Source organism: Euleptes europaea, chromosome 3, assembly GCF_029931775.1.
Source record: "Euleptes europaea isolate rEulEur1 chromosome 3, rEulEur1.hap1, whole genome shotgun sequence".
In the NCBI taxonomy this organism is placed as follows: Eukaryota; Metazoa; Chordata; class Lepidosauria; order Squamata; family Sphaerodactylidae; genus Euleptes; species Euleptes europaea.
Genome location: NC_079314.1, coordinates 57735500 through 57754458, shown reverse-complemented (window position 1 = coordinate 57754458; position 18959 = coordinate 57735500). Strand labels below are relative to the sequence as shown.

At 43.2% G+C, this 18959-nt stretch overlaps 2 protein-coding genes across 11 annotated transcripts in view; both read right to left on the bottom strand.

Moving 5' to 3' along the window:
* The window catches only part of CADPS2 (calcium dependent secretion activator 2), a 401370-nt gene that overhangs the window by 274127 nt on the left and 108284 nt on the right, over nucleotides 1-18959 (bottom strand). The window lies entirely within an intron of this gene.
* On the bottom strand, nucleotides 7102-8088 carry RNF148 (ring finger protein 148). Its single transcript, XM_056847655.1, has one exon. It carries the CDS (start codon nucleotides 8086-8088, stop codon nucleotides 7102-7104), a length of 987 nt encoding a protein of 328 aa, XP_056703633.1.

The following is an 18959-nucleotide window of genomic DNA, read 5'->3' as shown; positions in this document are numbered from 1 at the left end:
CAAGAGAGCTCAAGCTCCAGAGAGCTCAAGCTTTACAGCAAGCTCAAGAGACAAGGAAAGGCACTCACAAACAAGGAGTACAAACAACAATAAACTGAACGATAAATTTAGAACTATTCTGTATGTATTGATACAATATTATTAGGTCGATCGAATCTGTAGGCCAGTTTGGTGTGCTTCAGTCCACCCTTGTAAGATGATGTTGCCATCTCCGGGTGGGCAAGATGCCCTTCTATTTCAGAGTGGAAAGGACCTTCTCGGTGAGTAAACAATGTACCTTTCCCACTCTGAAGGAAGGGCATCTTGATCTTTGGGATCTCCAAGAGCAATGAAATAATGGGTGGGAACTCATATAGTTGAATCTCAGAAAGCGCCGGTGGGACTGATGGATGGGGATATGCATATAAGCCTCTGTGAGATCTATGGATGTCATGAAGGTGTTTGGACGCAGTGCCTCTATGATGGTTCGCAGTGTCTCCATGTGAAAATGTTCGGCCTGGATGAATCGACTGAGAAATTTGAGATCCAGGATAGCCCTCCAGTCCCCATTCTTTTTGGGGCATGTGAAAAATATGGAGTAAACTCCCTGGAGATGTTCCTGAATAGATACTTCCTCTATGGCCCAGATCCAGATCAAGTGAGAAATGGCTTCCATCGCTCTCTGATGTTTTACAGCACTGCGGTAGCATGGCGATGCGACAAAGCAATTTGGAGGCTTGTGATGAAATTCTATTAGATATCCCTGCTGAATTATTTGTAGTACCCAGGCATCCATCTGGGAGTGGCGCCACTGTGGAAGGAAAAGTTGTAATCTTCCCCCCACCATTGGATCCCTGGCGTCACTGCTTGTTTCCTTTGAAGAATTTGTCAGGTTTGTCCGCCCTAAAGGACTGTGGTTGTGACGGGCAGTTGAATCTGTTGAAACATCAAAAGGACCCTCTCTGAGGAGCCCAGTGTGGGCGTCTCTGATCCTGTCTGAACCTGGATAAGGTATGGTAGGATCGAAAGGACTGAGAGTATTGGCCAGGACTGGGTTCCTTTTTATGGGATTTAAGGATCGCCTTATTTTTATCCTTAATTTTGGAGAGCATCTTATCCAGTCTCTCTCCAAATAACTTTCCACCCTTGTATGGGTGACCCATTAACATGGTCTTGGACCTGTACTCAGCCGACCATGGCCTTACCCATAGGACCCTGAGAATGGCCGTATTGGAGGCGACCGATCCAGCAGCAAAGATCACTGCGTCCAAGGAGGCATCTGCCATAAAGGAGGACGCCTTTAGCACTTGAGACAGGCCCTCGGTTTTTTTTAATCTGTGGTGGGTAGAAGCTGAGTGAGCTTCTTTATCCAGGCATTTGAAGCCCGAGCCATCAGTGCTATTGTGGTATTGGCCTGAATAGACAGTGCAGCTGCCTCATGCACCTTTCTGGAAAGAAATTCCATTTCCCTATCGAGCTGATCTTTAATAAAGCCCACTCCATCCTCTGCCAGGAAGTCAGAGGATTGAAGGGCAGAGATAGGAGCATCTACCACAGGCAATTCCAACATATCCATTGCATATAAGGCCATATCATATAGTTTCTTGGCATTGCCAGAGAACTGTTTATTATGTAGGGGTTTGTCCCATTCAGCTCTAATAACTTTCTCAAAGTATTCTGGTAAGGGGACCTTAATAGTCTGGGCCTCACATTGTGGGAAATATTCCTTGGAACCTTGACGTTTGGATTTAGGCTTAGATTCCTCCGGAGCTTCAGCTTCATCAGATAGGTCTAAAGCAAAAAGTGCCTTGGCCAAAAGAGGCTGGAAATCATCAGAACAGAACAGCCGAGGCTGCTGTTCTTAAACAATGGAAAGTTCTTTGTCTGAAACGAACTCTCCCTCCTCCTTATCGTCAGCCCCAGAATCCCTATCCACAGGGTAGGTTTCATTTCTAGACTCTTGGTAGGTTTCATTTCTCTGCTCTTGGATAATTGGCACTGCTTTCATAGCTGCCTTAGTGGGCCACTGCCTAGAGGGGGCACTTTGGCTGCAGCCAGGCTCCTCCTGCATGGGTTCAGATATGACTGAGGACCCAGGGGAAGATGTCCAACTATATGAAAACCCTTGAAGAAGTGGCTGAGGGAGTCTTTGAGGGTAACCCTGCTGGAAGGGTAGGATAAGAGATTGGAGCCTCTGAAAATGTCTTTCCATGGAGCCCTCTATCATATTATGTACCTGTTCAAACGTGGGGTTCTTGGGGAATCCCCCTTTTTCAGAAGGGTGGGTTACTTTACCCTCTGTAGGTATCCTGGGCTCCACATCCAAAGGCGCAGTAGAGGATCCGGTGGGGACCTTAGAGGTCGAAGCGGAACTCTGCTTAAGCTGGTGCTTGAGCCGCCTTTCCTCCCACCATTAGACTTGTTTTTCTTCAGCGATTTTCCAGCCGAAGTAGATGGTGGTGAAGACTTTCCGGGCTTTCTCTCCAATAGTCTGCCAGGGCGGCTAACGCCAGGAGCCAATTTTAAGGCCAATTCTTGATCTGCATCAGAAAGGAGCTCAATGTCCTCCGATGCAGCTTCTCTTGCAGCCATTTTGTTTGCCGCATCTTTCCCGCATCTTAGCTGTTTCTCCTGCAGCTCAGCTGATGGTTGGCAGAGCTGGGAACTTAAATTTAAAAAACCAACGTACCAAACGAGAGGGTGGGTGGGTGGGGAACAATTGGATACGGCAAGGTAAGGAAAAGAATCTATTCTAACCTAATTTCACAAGACCTAGGCAGCAGCTATGGCTGCAACACTCTCACCCCAGCAAGGGCAGGAGAAGAACTGGAAGGGGAGGTGTTCCTTGCCAGGAGACAGGAAGTTGTTAGTTTAGTCCTACCTACCCCTAGCAATGGGCGAGAAACACCCAAAGATCAAGATGCCCTTCCTTCAGAGCGGGAAACAAAACTACTTTTCAGTGGAGGCAGTTGGATATTGCCAACCTGATGAAAAGCCTGACACCTCAGGTATTGGCTCAGATTGACAATATCCAATCCTATTCCTGCCTCCCCAATCCTGGGGAATATCAGTATACCCAATTCTGTACCACTCCCAATCATATTGAAATTGGGAATCCTGTCAGAGAGGAAGGAGTGGGTAGGGAACACTCCCTAGCTGGTCTGGTCTAGTCCAGGGGTCGGCAAACCCATTAGTCAAAAGAGCCAAATATCAACAGTACAACGATTGAGATTTCTTTTGAGAGCCAAATTTCTTAAACTTAAACTATATAGGTAGGTACACTGTTTATTAACTTAATAAACTTTAATTAAAGTTTTAAGTCTTAATTAAACTATAGGTACACTGAATAAAACTTGATATCATACTTAATAGTGATCTTATTTAATGATAAAAATTAAATTGTAAGTCCCTGCCATTTCCCCCTCCCCATCTGGAGTCCTCGTCTGGAGGCCTGGTCTACCGCCATAAAAGCCTATTGGTAGACCTGGCCTCTGGCTGAGTCCCATTGGGAGGCCAGGTCTACCCATTGGCTTTCTTGGCAGTAGACCTGGCCTCCGGAGGCCCATAGAAGCCAATTGGTAGACCTGGCCTCTGAAGGGGGACTTTTTCCCCTCCTCGGAGTCCAGGTCTACCGCCAAGAAAGCCAGTGGGTAGACATGGCCTCCCAATGGGACTCAGCCGGAGGCCAGGTTTACCAAAGGAAGCCCACCCCGCCCAACAGCTGATAGGCGGGCGGGGGGGCAGGAACCGCCCAGCCATCACGCGGCTAGAGGGGAGGCTTTAGCCTCCCAACCATTGAGGGAAAGGGAGACCTGGCCATTCTCCGCGGGAAGGGGGGGAGACATCACGCCGGCTCGCCTGCTGTCTCACACTCGCTCTCTCTCGCTCTCAGGCGCACCGGCTCCGCAAGCGGCTGCCAGCGCGATCGGGCGCGAGAGCAGGGGCTCCTAACCAAGTTCGGAGAGCCGCACTCAACGGGCCAAAGAGCCACATGCGGCTCGGTAGCCGCAGTTTGCAGACCCCTGGTCTAGTCTATATCAGCACTTTAAATTTTAAAGGGTCATTATTAGGAAGACCTTGCCCCTGGTGTCTAGAGGCTAGAGCTACTGTCCATAGGAAAAAAATGGTCCTTTAAAGTTTAAAAGGCCAAAGCACCTCCAACCAGGTGGAGCACTTCCTCTCCCTCCCTCCCTGCTCTTGCTGCCTCAGTGTGTGTGTGTGTGTGTGAGAGAGAAATAATCCTTTTAATTCAGAGTGGATTTGATTTAAATCAAATCTATTTAAATCACGATTTAAATCACTAGTCAGTTAGACTTGATTTAGATCATGGTTTTCTACATAAAGGCTCACTCTTGTTGGTATCATCTTAATATTTACAACCAGATGAAAGTTTCATTTTTAGACTATTACCTTTTCAGAATAGTTTTACAGTTAATAAAAAAATTACTGGTTTGGTTATACTATTAGAAATACATAGATAATTGTGAAAATTATTGTGAGGTGAACTATTTCTAGTTTTTTTTTCAGGGCACCAGGCCTTGCATTTATTTGTTGTGGTGCTTGCATTTTGCATGCCTGCCTGCCTTACCCATAGGTAGAGGAACTTCATTAAAATATTCTCAAACTGGGTCTCTTCTACGACCTGCTGCCATTATAGATTTTCTTCTCCAGGGAGAGAATAATATGATAAACCTAAGGCTATACACACAAAGATCCCAAGACTTGTGGAGTACTCTGCTCAAAAGGTTTCACTTTCATTTTTACTGTTTTTCCCTCCCTCCTCACACTTAGCTCCTTGTGCAGATCTATTCCACTCCAAACAATCCTCTATTCGTTGAATTTCTTGAAACTTAGCACTTAAGAGGTAAGGGTTCAGTCTGTGTACATACATTTGCAAAGGAATAATGGGATTAAGATATTTTCCTCAACACTGTATGTTTATTTTATAATATTTTTACTGTGAGGCATGTTATCTTTGCAGCCACAAATTCACAGTTTTGGGAACTGCAAAACCATGCATCTGTAATATCGTCTAGATGGAAAAATTGCCCAAAATAATCTTACATAAACCCCTGGAAGAGCATGACATTGTGAATGCATTAATGGAATTCATTTATTAAAAAAATTTAAACATTGCATGAATGTACAGTCTCATGCTACATAATTAAAAACTAATCCTTATTTCATGATACATAACCTTTGGACTATAATGTATCTTAAAGAGAAAACAACATCCTTCAACCTGCATTATTTTTTCTTACGAAAGAGGAAGAAGGGGTGAACTGAGAAAAATCCTGGTGGTCCACTACCCTAGAGTGCCACCTGTCCCACCCACCCCCATAGCACAGCTCATAAGGTCCCCCTCTTTGCCCTAGTTTCAACTATACCCACCTACAACAGTCGTTGTGGGATTGCTAGGTAACTCTCAAAATGGTAGCATAAAACTTTTTGCTGGTATACTTTCTGGGATTAAAAACAAACAAACCGTGTTCACTTTCTGTTGCGAGATTTTTCTGCAAACTTAAGGGTTCCACAACATTTGTTGGAAAATCCCCTCTCTGCTTGTACATGGCCCCATTCTGCAGTTTTTTTAATCTGCATTCTGGGTATGTTGATAAGGATCTAGACGCAGACAGACATTAATCACACTTTTACTCTTTGTGAAAGAAAGGATGGACATAAACATGTCTAAAAACCTGTCATGCCAGAAATAGAAAAGTTTAACATTTCATTGTCAGTATACAAGATTAAGAGAGCCTGTGTGGTGTAGTGATTAAGGCGTCAGACTAGGAGCTGGGAAACCCAGGTTCAAATCCCCACTCTGCCATGGAAGCTTTCTGGTTGACCTTGGGCCAGTCACAAACTCTCAGCCTCAACCCTAGCAAGTATTTTGAATAATAGAATCATAGAGCTGGAAGGGACACCAGGGTCATCTAGTCCAACCCCCTGGACAATGCAGGAAATTCACACCTACCCACCCCCTCATCCCCAGTGACCCCTACTCCATGCCCAGAAGATGGCCAAGATGCCCTCCCTCTCATGATCTGCCTAAGGTCATAGAATCAGAATTGCTGACAGATGGCCATCTAGCCTCTGCTTAAAAACCTCCAGTGAAGGAGAGCTCACCACTTCCCGAGGAAACCTTTGGATGGGAGACCTCCAAGGAATACCAGAGGCATGAAGCAAAGGCAGCAATGGCAAACCACTTCCAAACATCTCTTACCTTGAAAACCATATGTGGTCACATATGTCATCTGTGACTTGATAGCAAAAATGCACATACACATACAAGATAAAAAAAGCCAAGATTACTCCTAAGTGCCTCTTGCATTAAACATAGTCAGCTATACAAAGTATACAAGCCATGTCTCATTGATGGTCCAGATGTTGGTTAACTACCGACACAGCAAAATCAGAAGGGAGGTACAAAGTAATTTAACTACTGGCTTGGAGTATTAAATGTAACTTTTGGGTTAGGAATGTTTTATTGGAAGGCAAAAGCCATAAAGCCAGTGGCACTTGAGGAAACCATCTCTACTACATCAGAGATACTTTGCACATTTCCTGCTCAACAGCTTTCTACCCCCAGCAACCACCCAAGCTGAAAATTGGCATGTGAAATCTTAAGAAAAGTTTCTTCTCTTGCTCTCAGGTTTCCTGCTCCATGGATATTACTTTTGCTGTCTGCTACCTGATGTTCTAGAGCATTAATTTCAAAATACCTACAACAAAAGGAAGTTTTATTCTTGAGCTCTAAGTCAGTCCCACCTGTGATGCAATTCTTTGTCAGGAGAAAGCTATTTGGGCTGGCGATGTCACTTCAGAAATGGAGATTTGACTTCAGATCTCATGCATGCATTGTGTGGGTGTTTTAACACAACCTTAAAGTAGTTGAATTCATTCATCACACTAATTAGAGAGATTCTTGAAGCTCAAAGGTATCTACTCTCACAAGAACAACAACAAAAAGAGTTCAAATTTGTGGAGAGACCAAAGTGGAATTTTATTTCAATCATGTGACTCTGATCCTTAAGAATTAAAGCAAGGCGTGGAAGAGTTACTCCCCAGACTGGGCCCTTGCACTGCTTGGTATTTCTGCACATGATTCACAGCTGGCCTCCATTAGGAAAACTGGGCATTGGAAGGAGCTTCATTTGGTTCTTGAGTACCCAAAGGCTCTGCTTCGTTTCTAACACTTTCCACTGCTCCAAATATGTTCCATTTGCACACAGGGCATGTCTGGTTCTTTAAAAGCCAGGGGTCAACACATGCTTTGTGGAAAAGGTGCCTGCAATGTAAAATACGTGCCACGTCTTTAGGCTTGTATGTTTCCAAACACACTGCACAGCTCTCACTGTTCGATGCAACCTCCTGGTCGTTCTCCTTCAATGTCCGAAGCTCAAGTTGATTAATGGTCGTTTTGATATCACGTATTGCCTGGCATCTCTCCATTGGATTCCTCACTCTTCTCAGCTTCATAATGCAGTGATAGGTGCAATATACCAGAATAAACGCCAAAAAAACAAAAATGGAGGACATGTAACGATTCAGCCCCGGGTAATGGTGCTTTCCCACTTCAATCGTTACCCCTATTTGGATGCCGTTCCCAATCAAATGCAACAGGTCTGTGCCTTTCAGGTTACCGATCATAAGTGCTACAGTATCTTTTGCCCCAAAGTTAAACATTGGAAAGATGTTATTGCCTGTGCCAGGAGAATTATAAATTATTACTCCAGCAGCTCCCTTTTCTGCAGCCACGCTTATTTTTTTCGTGAAGGAACATTCCCCCCTCATGATGAGAGCGATCCAACTGGTGGAGGTGATGGGCTTAACAAAATCGGTTAACGAGCTGCAGGCATTTTGGTACAGTCCCGCTGGAGGCACCACATCTCCAGAAACGCTCCTCAAAGGAGAGGCTTTGCCAAACACTCCAGTTTCTGCAATCTCCCACAGTGTTGTGTTCCTTACCCGAAACGATATCTTGAGATTGGCTAACCAGAAGGCGTTGGCTTGTGAACTGTGCATACTGAGCAGGAGAAAGATGCTGAGATGCAGGAAGCAAAAAGATGTTACCCCTCCTCTCTGAATAGGAGACCCATGCAAGATCATTTCGGTCCCAGCCAAGCAGCCACAGAATGAGTAACTGGGAACAATACGAAAATTATTAGTATGCCAGAACCATGGAGAGGGTTTTTTAAAGAAAATCTAAAAATTGTGGAGAAACAGGACCCAGAGAATCTGCCTTCAGATACTGAAGCCAGGGTCAGAAAGAAACTATGACTTTTCCCCCCTCCAGTGAAGTAATTCATTATTGAGTAATGAAATTGTGACATCATGGACAACTCTTGATAGCTAGCACTAAGTTATCTACCTACAATCTGATTGGCTCAGCATTTGAAGATATGTATCGGTTTCTGTCTAAGACTGAACTCTCAAATGATGCATAAATTAATATAAAATCTTCTTGGAGTTTTACTGAAAGTTTTGGCATAGCATGTGGGTCTTTTGTGAGAGGTCTAGGGGTACAAAATACTGTACTGTTAAAGCTACTTGGTTTCAGACCACAGCAGGATAGGATCCTAGTATATATACTTCATACAATCGTATGTATCTGAATTGTGGTTCTGGTGGCTGCAATCAGCAACAATTTACTTGAATATTTTCAGTATTCTAAGGGAAAGTTCAGAAAGATGCTGAAACCTTCTCCTCTCTACATATGTCACTAAGAATGTGGACACTGGTAAAAATGTGAAAGAGTTATTAATGTATTTCATTACACTTCTCTCTTCATGTCCATAAGAAATGGGCTATGGATTTGAAAACAAGCATTTTACTAATGCAAACCCCCAAATAGAGATAGAGAGATGTAAAATTTCTAGAAAATTTGAAGCTGGGGGGGAGGAGGGAGAGGTAACAAAAGCTGAAATATATGCATTTATTTCTCTCTTATTAAACCTAAACTTATCTAATTTCTTTAGCAACGTACGCATAATTTATAACAGCACTAAAAAATTCTAGTAGTTGGCATGTTTATGTAACTTAAAAATAAAAATGCCTTAATTTGCTATAAACAAAATTGTGAATATAGCCAACACTAGACAGAGAGCGCACATGCGAGCAAAGCAAACTGCTGCACCTGATGTTACCTTATCTTCTTCTTTTTGCCATTTGAGAAGTAGGAAAAATTAGTTGAAAATAGAAACACAAACTTTGTAATAAGCAAAAGAAAATGTACCATTTGGACAGAACTAGATTAATATAGTCACCACAGGTCGAGCAGCATACCGTACTTGGATATGAAGTTTAACTTTATAATACAAAAAAACTGAACTCTCCATTATTTATCATTTTCTTCATTTATACCCGTTTCTCCTCAATGGGATCCCAAATTAGCTTACATCATTCTCCTCTCTTCCATGTTGTTCTTACAACAACTCTGTGAGGTAAACCAGTCTGAGATTGTGTGACTGTCCCAAGGTCACCTAGCAAGCTTCTATGTGCTGTATCATACATATTATGGCAAACTGGGCAAAATTAGTCAGATAAAAGTGCATACTCTTGAAGATATGCTTTGTCTACTGTATACTCAGAGAGTACTCTCTCATGCTGTGCATCATTTTATATAAAATGTACTGTACATTTTGAGTGAATGAAACCTCACCATTAATAAAGTATTTCACTCATTCCAAAAGGTCAAAAAAAAGGTCTCAGCAGGGTTTTCCCCCAGGTTTCCCCAAAATTTCTAATTTTTGCTGTAATAAAGCACAAAAGACTCCTATTTTCTGGGCCTTCACATCTCTAGTAGCAAAATAAACGTTAACATCTTTCAAAGATAGGGCATTTACATACACGGCTTTCACATACACATTCTTACCTTGTGATGAATTATCAATGGTAATCATTCATGTTTTCTTATTCTTGGGAATATATTCCCATATGAACCTACCTACCTATTCGGGACATCTTCAGAGGGCCTGCTTTGGGTGCCCCCGACATCTAAGGCTGGATTGATGGCAACCCGAGAAAGGCCCATCTTAGCCATGTTGCAGAACTTTGGAATTCCCTCTCCAGGCGATTCATCTGTCTCTCTGTATTACTGTCTTTAAACAGTGGGTGAAGACTTTTGTTTGGCGTCCCCTCACTAACTCTTACTAGCTCTCCTCCTCGTTTGTGTTTTATATGTTCTATTTGTTTTAAATATTTTCCATATATTTGTGTTTTAAACACAGTTTTGATGTCTGAAATGTTTTAATTGTGTCAATGTTCGCAGCCTTGGGGACCATGAGCTGGTTGGAAAGGTGGCATAGAAATGTTCTGGATAAATAAATGCCTAAATTCTCAGACAAAATACTCTAGGAATAGTAAGGACACACTGCAGAAGAGCCAATAGTATGTGTTGCTGCACCAAAGCAACTACAATTGACAACCAGTGTAGTGTAGTGATTAGAGTTGTTATAATGCAAACTATAATCTGGGTGACCCACGTTCAAATCCCTAGTCTACTGTGAAACTTGCTAGGCAATCTTGGACCAGTCACTCACTCTCTCTCAGTCTAAACCTACCTCACAAAGTTGTTAATGTGAGGAGAAAATGTTGCTGTAAAGAGGCTTAGTCCTCACTGGCAGAAAAGTATAAATAAATAAAATTAACAGTGCATGCCTTACATTAACGGAAAGGCGATTTCGCCCCCGACAAAGTTATCAATCTCTGGACTGTTACTATGTTTCACATATACCCCTGGGAAAGAGCTGGAGTCTCCCCCTACCCTCAGCTGACTCTTTCATCATCATCATTAAATTATTAGTCTGCCTTGCTCACTGGAACTCAAGACAGATTACAAATATTCATGAGAACTATTCATTCAATCAGCAAGCAAATTACAAAGTAGGATAATAATATTTGAATATAAAAGCAAAGAATTCCAGTAAAACAGAATAAAGGAATGTGGCTACGTGGATTACAGGTATGAGAAACACTATTCAGTCAATTAGTGTGCTGAGCAAAAAGTATGATAAAACAATTCAGTCTTGTTGTGATAGAACGCATACTTTCAAGATATTCCTTTATATTAGTCTAGTGTGTTAATTTGAAGACCTTCCCTAAGGTCACCTGTTCAAGTAGGCAGGTCTGTTAGTTGAGAGCACTTGCATGAACCTGCTGGAGTTGCTCCTTAGATTAAAGCTGTTTTACCTACTCCTCATTCGTTTGGTCTCTATTTTGGAACCCAGAAACGTTACAAGTCTAACAGCAAAGATCCCTAACAGAACAAAATAACACAGGGTGACAGGGAGACTGGGACTGAAGAATTGGAAAAACAACACAAGCAAACAAAAACTAAGGCATAGAACAGTGTGTTGAGCTCAACTGTTATGAGGGCCAGATATGGCATAAATGCCACTTGGTCAGCCGGGCCATGCCTCACCAGACCAGATCGAGACTATGGGGGGGGGGAGGCTGCCTCAGTGGCTCACAGGCTGGATAAGAACTCTCAAGGGGCCGGATCCGACCCACAGGCCTTATGTTTGACACCCCTGGCATAGAAACAATCAATGTAGTTAATTCAATCTAACAGAAAAAAATCTTAATAAAACAAAATAATGCAATGGTGCTGAGATTGAAGAATTATCTTAGGCAGTAAAACCTGTGTAGGAAAAGTTTATTTATTTTATTTATTTGTCAAACTTATAGCCCACTGTCCCTGGCAAAAGCTGCACTTTTATCCCTTACAAGTCACCTGCTGAGCATCCGGATACATTATATTATAGTTGTGCACCTTTTATAAGGCTAGGAATGGGATCTTCTTCTCCAATAGTTCAAGCAGCAGAATGCTTGCTACTTATTCAAACTTAGAATGTTCCTGCCATCTGTAGAAGATCACAGGAAGGAAAGAAGCCACATATTCCAACTTTTCTGCAAACCAAAGAAGCTATGTTTACCTTTTCAAATAAACAGCATACTTTAAACACTGCACGTGTAAGCCCAAAAAACCCCACAAGGCCACTGCATTGCCTACAATGTGTATCTCTGGAATCTGGAACAGAGTTGCAGCAACTGTGACATCAGAATTGGCCTTAATTCTTGCTCAGCTCACATGCACGTGTAATGACAATACAGAGGAACTGAGAGGCTTCACATGTACACAGCATAACATAAAGACCTTCCAGTCTGTATTCGTCAAGCGTGGGAGGTCTTTAAAGTTTGCCTGGTAAAGAAGGTCTTCAGGACATTTCAGATGAGGTGCCATCAATATACAGATGACATCCAGGTCTACTGTTTGTTCTTTCTCAACTGAACTCTACATCAGGTTTTTTAGTCAGCGAGGGACTTAATGGGGTGAACAAACTGAACCTTAATCCAGGTAAGAGTTCCTGCTGGCTGGATATTCAACAGAACTTGAAAATGACTTCAGCCTGCATTGGATAAGGTTGTAGTACTTTCCCTGACTATCCCCATTTAGAGGCTGTGGGTCCTCTTGTACCTGCCTTGGCTTTTAGATGGCCAGGTTCTAAATTTGGCTAAGAGTGCCTTTAACCAAACTGAGGTTGATATACCAGTTTTGACCTTCCCTGGAGATCACCAGTTTAGCCACAGTTATACATGGGGGCCTTCCTGATAACCTCACACAGGCCACTCCATAGTGTGGGAGCCATTACCAGAATGCACACGAATGGGCAGTTTTGGATGTTACATGCTTGCAGCATGGCACCTTCAAAAAGGCTCTGCTGAAATTAGCAGAGCTGTCTCAGCAGGAGAGGTGGCCCTGCAGGTTTGTGGGGCCACGACTTAGTAAGTGATACCCAGAACCTTGAATTGAACCCATTAACTGGTCTGTAACAAATGGAGTGACTGCACAATTTGTCCTCTATTGTACTTTTTCTCTGTGCTTTCCAAGTCAAGAAAATGGAAAATTCAGTCACCCTTTTATAATGACTACAGGTGCATGACTCTACGCTGCTGATGCTGGACCAGGACCAGCATCGTTTTATAGCAAGGGGGAGAAAACCTGACAGAATCACAATAATCAGCAATAGTTGTCAGTCACAGGTTATAATATAACATTATATTTCAATGTATTCATCTTTTTGCTAATGAAGTAATATCAACGTTATAAAGAAATGCTATTTAATTTCTTATTTTCCCCAGTTTGACTTGATCACACACACACCCATGTAAATCAAGCTGATAAATCTGTATTGTACAGGCACAAAGAACAAACTGGCACAAAAGCGTACACATTTTTCAATATTATCTGTCCATCAGTATACATAAATGGTGCAAAACACACAAATGAATGCCAACAATGAAAATGGTCGATGAATATCACCAAACTAAAAACAAAAAGGGCTACTATACGTCCCTAACATTTCAAAATAGTTACCTCTCACAGAACTCCTCCTTGCAAATCTATTCAGGTGACAAAAAACAAATCAATCTTGTGGATTTCTTAAGCAAAGCTTGCAGAATTGAGTTTCTAGAGGAAATACAGACAAGTTGTGCACACCTTTAGAGCGCACTGAGCAGCTGCAGGACTCCTGGGAAGCAGGTTTTGTGAAGGATAGATGGACTCACATTCTAGCTATATCTGAAGAAGTAAACAGTGACTCACGAAAGATCATAGCCTGCCAGAAATTTTGTTAGTCTTTAAGGTGCTGTTGGATTCTTGTTCTTTTCTACTGCTACAGACAAACTATCATGGCTACCCCATCACGCTCTGTTTCCACAAATGGAAAGATCCATTCATACACTGATTATACAAGCTCTCCCCCCCCCAAAAAAACCCCATCATCAATTGAAATTTTCTGTGAAATAAATGGTATCAAATCTAAATGACCACACAGTTCTTTAATGATCACAAAGGGCAAAACAGCTTCCCCAAAAAATTGTTCCTTCACCCTTTTTGTGTAGGGAACCTTTGACATGGTCCTGGCAGTGAACGGGTTGCCAGATGCCCCAAAGAGACAAGGTGTAACGTCTCTCTCAGTTCTTTCGGAGAATGGCATATTTGCAAATTGGACAAATGCCATGCTTTAACAACCAGCGGTCAACGCATCTTTTGTGGAAAACATGCTTACAAGTTAAAATCCGAAGCATTTCTCTCTGCCTGTATGCCTCTAAGCACACAACACAAATCTCTTCTGCTAGATCAGTTTCACTCTTTCTATACCTGCGCCACTCAAGTGAGCGAACAGCTTTCTGGAGTTCAGTATTTGCTGCGCAAGATCTCCTTTTCCCATGTCTTGGCGTCATCAGTCCTGGAGAACAATATAACAAGAAGTAGGCTACAAATGTCAAAATGAGGCAGTAGGCACAAAAATGGATCTTCCAGAAGCACTGCACAGTTCCCACTTCTACAGCCGCAGTTACCCGAATACCCTTTTGAATCAAGCGTAGTATTTGTTTCCCTTTCAGGCTGCTCATCATGAGGGCAACAAAATCGCCTGCATCCTTGCGAGAGAAAACATGAATATCTCTGCCTGGACACAGATTATCATAGATGATAACACCAGAAGCCCCATTTCCTGCAGCTACCTTTATCTTATCTTTAAAGGTGCAGCCTCCCCTCATGACAAAGGCAATCCATGTCTCAGTATCTGGTGGTATGCTGAAGATGGTTTCCGTGCTACAAGCATCCTTAGGTTGTCCCTCTGGTGCCACCAACTCTCCGATCATCTTCTCTGAAGGGAGGGTCTCATCAAACAAAGCAGGATAGTATACCTCTGACATTGCCCACTTCCCCCAAATAAATGTGACATTTGTATAACACTGAGAAGTGCCTGAAGCTTGGGAGCAGGGAAGGCCAATCATCAGGGAAAGGCTGAAGGCCAGTTTCCAGCATTCTTCCGTTCTTTTGCAGATATCATGAAGCTTCATTCCGCTGCATACCTTTTGCAAATGGCAAAATCAAATATCCAAGGGATGGTGCACGACCAAACTGCCAATCCCAAAGAGTGTCTTCAAAAAAACAAGGCATGGAATACTAACATTACTTCCTGTGTTTGTGTTTGAGAGATTTTTCTGGGATCAACCTATCCTTTGAACAGCCATATTAAGTGAGGAGGCTTGGGGAATCACATGAAAAACAAACAATGGCCCAGTTAATTTGAATACTGTAATGCTATTGGCTGAATGGAGTACACAGGCTAAAGCTGTCCTATTGCTGTGTCTATAATCTGTTTCCATGATCTCAGCCTCAGGGCTGTTCAGACGATGAAGATAAAGACTGTGGAGAACTTTAAAATAATTTCAGCTAGTACAACCCATCGACCAATCATTCAGGAGCATGCTGTCAACAGAGACTGATTTTCCACCAAACTACCCTTCAAATAAACAGTTAGATTTGAGTCCAGTAGCATCTTCGAAACCAACAAGATTTTCAGGGTATAAGCTTTCGAGAGTAAAAGCTCTTTTTGCCAGACACTAGTAGGAATGGAGATCTGAGCCGATCTCCCTGTGACACTATCTTCAAATAAAACTACCGTATATACTCGGGTATAAGCTGACCCGAGTATAAGCCGACCCCCCCAAATTTGAGGCCAGAAAAGGGAATTTCTTATTGACCCGCCATAGCCACCGGGCCCGCGCCGCTTCCTCTGGCCGGCAGCTGCCTGCAGGGGCCTCCTGCAGGGCCAGGAAGGCCACGCTGCAGCCGATTCGTCGCCTCTCCTGGTGAGTAGGGGGTTCAGGGGCTCTTCCCCCTCCCCCCCTTGGATGGCACTGGGGTTGGGGTGGGTCGGGAGGGCCCAGGAGGCCGGCGGGAGGGCGACCTGGGGCAGGGGCGAGATCATCCCTGCACTCTAAAATGGCGGCTGCCATTTTAGCGCGCAGCATTACCAGTAAAGGGAATTTCTTATTGACCCCCCCAAATTTGAGGCCAGAAAAGGGAATTTCTTATTGACCCATTTTCTAAAATATGCCCACTCAATTTCTCTTCCACGATCACTGCATCTTGCCTTCTATTAGTTGCTGCTTTCCCTATGTTCGGTGTAGTTGTGAGTGGAGAAGCTACATGCATACAATGCCTGTAGAATCTTGGATGTGAGAAGGTGCAGAACTTCAGGATTAGTCAGTCACACAAGACAGAGTGGAAGGCTGAAAATGAGTGGATAGTAAATAACCATTCTATGAATTATCTTGCTAATTTTATTACCCATTTAGTAAGTTTATATGCAACCTCTCCCAATGTCTGCTCAATGTAGCTCATCTATATTAAAACATTTGTCACTTTAGATTCTAGAGTCAAAATGTAGACCTCAACAGCAGCTAAAAAGGATGAACCCCTTCAGTCAAAAACATGTGTGAAGAGAAATGTTCCGGCCTGACTACTGAAAGAGAATAAAAGTAAACGCTAGATGGACCTCACGGGACAGCATTCCAAAGGCAAACTGCCATCACTTAAAAAAAAAAACCCTACTTCTGGACACCACTCATCTCAGCTGTGCACAGTGTGTGAAGAGAATGGTAACAAGCGGCTCCATTGTTACAGAAGATGTGGTCTTCCTGGTACACTGGCCCCAAACCTTAAAGAAAAGCCTTTGAATTTGCCCTGGAATCAAAGTAGACAGCCACTGCAGCCCTTTCAGCACAGCAGTGAAACGATTCCTGCTTCCAGTGGCCGCATTTTCCAGACTGTTTTCAGAAAGTAGCTCCAGAAAATGCACCACAGTAACCTAACCTGGATGTGAACAGAGAATGTGTCACTGTAGCCAGATAATGCCTTTCAAGGAAGAACCGTGGCTGGTTGATAAAAGGCACTGCTACGTGCCAGAGAGGAGGACCAGAGCCTCCAGGATCTAGCGGCCAGGATCTAGCAGCACCTCATCCTCTCTCCTTCAGGCAGAGGGCAACCCTGTCCAAGAAAGGGTCAGTCTTCAACCAGTGTAGTCAGTGACCAGCCCCATCTCAAACTTGTCTAAACTGAGCTTCAACATATCCCTTGGATATGCTGGGCAACCTAAAGGAAGACCCTTTTTGGAAGTTGCAGGTCTAGGTGAGACTTCTAAAATGTCTGGGGGAGGGGGGCTGCAAGAGGCATTCTACCTTTCTATTCCAAGTAGAAAGCAGCTAAAGCGCAATGATGTCTGTAGAACAAAAAATGTCTTTGTGGTATATAGTGGTAAGAGTGTCAGGCTAGTCAGAGAGACCTGTGTTCAAATCCCCATTCTGCCACAGAAGCTTGCTGAGTGACCCTGGGATAGTCACACGCACTCAGCCCAACCTACCTCATTGGGTTGCTGTGAGGATAAAAATTTGGAGAAGAGGAGAAGGATGTAAGCTGTCTTGGATCCCCACTGGGGAGAAATGAAGTAAATACATGAATAAATTTAATAGAAAACCAGATGAAAATGTAGAAAGCAACAGCGTGTAGTGGTTAAGAGCGGTGGTGTGGAGCAGTGGACTCTGATCTGGAGAACCGGGTTTGATTCCCAGCTCCTCCACATGAGCGGCGGAGGCTAATCTGGTGAACTATATTTGCTTCCCTGCTCCTAAACACAAAACCAGCTGTGTGACCTTGGGCTACTCACACTCTCTCAGCCCCACCTACTCACAGGGTGTCTTTTGTGGGGAGGGGAAGGGAAGGTGATTGTAAGCAGGTTTGATTCTTCCTTAAGTAGTAGAGAAAGTCAGCATGTAAAAACCAACTCTTCTTCTCACATTGTGCATTATACCTAATAAGTTAGTTTTCGGTTGCCTTTTATGTCTTCTCTGAAATCTCTAATAACTGAAGCAATCCTATTAATAAGCCTGTTAAAATTGTGCACTGGCAGCAGCTCTGCTACATCTCCTTACATCTGCCTCATATCACCTGCTCTCTCTCCTCCCGCCTCGCTTTAGCAAACAGCTTGGTTTCGCCGGGAATCTGCTTGAAAAGGTAAAAGACATGCACAGTAGTTATTCTATTCTTTATATTTTACAGTTTAAATGCAAGTTGGGCAAAATCTCAACATACTCCTTTGAAAACAAGCTGGCACTAGAAGGAAACTTTTCAACCTATGACAGTGATTGTTAATGGAAAGCCACTAGAGATGTCTGCCTCTGCCAACAAAATGATTTATACTTTTTATTATTATTTAAAACATTTATACCCAGCACAATGCTCTCAAAGCAGCTTCCCCATCAAAGTTAAAACAGTATATACCAAATAAACAAACCCATAAGTGACAGACATGAAACCCATTAATCCCAGCTTTTAAAACCGCTTTAAAAAGCAGACCTACTCAGCAACAAGAGAGAGTATAATACATAGTAAAAGGTGCAATGTGAGAAGAAGAGGCAAATGAAACAAAAAAGGATGGGTAGGGGGAACAACTGCAGACAGAGAAGAAAGCCTCACAGAATAAAATAAGTCTTATGAGTAAAAGAGAAAGGCTTTTACCTGGTGTCTAACAGTCAACAGGCTAGGCACCATAGTGGCAGGGGGGAAGTAAGTGCCACAAAAAAGGTAATGCAACAGTTCTAGAGATTACAGTCACCATGTGAATGCTGGCAAAAGGAGACTGTGGTCAGAGTGTTTACAAGCCCCTTCCCCTACCGTGCCCTGGCCCAACAGGCTGCCTTTTCCCCCATACAGTCCTGCCCACCAATAAAGATCTGCATTGCAAGCCCTGCAGACTCCGTCTCTGCCGAACCACCAAATTTGCCGAATTTACTCCCCGAACACGCCGAACATGAAGAGTTCGGGCTCCTGGATTTCTCTCATTTTGGAGTTCGGATCCGTCCGAACAGAAAGGCGCCGAATCGAGGAAAATTCGGTTGATTTTCAGTTCGGGCCGAACCGAATCGACAGCCCTACTGCAGAGGTGAAGAAATCGGATGGGTGTGTGCCACCTGTGGAATTCTCTCCCTTTGGGGGTTTTCCCGGCACCTATTGTTAATTTTAAAGCATTAGGTCAAGGACTTTTTATTTGCCCAGGCTTTTAGGTACACTATCCTTCCTGACTTTTTTTGAGTTTTTATTAGAATCATAGGATCATAGAGGGGGC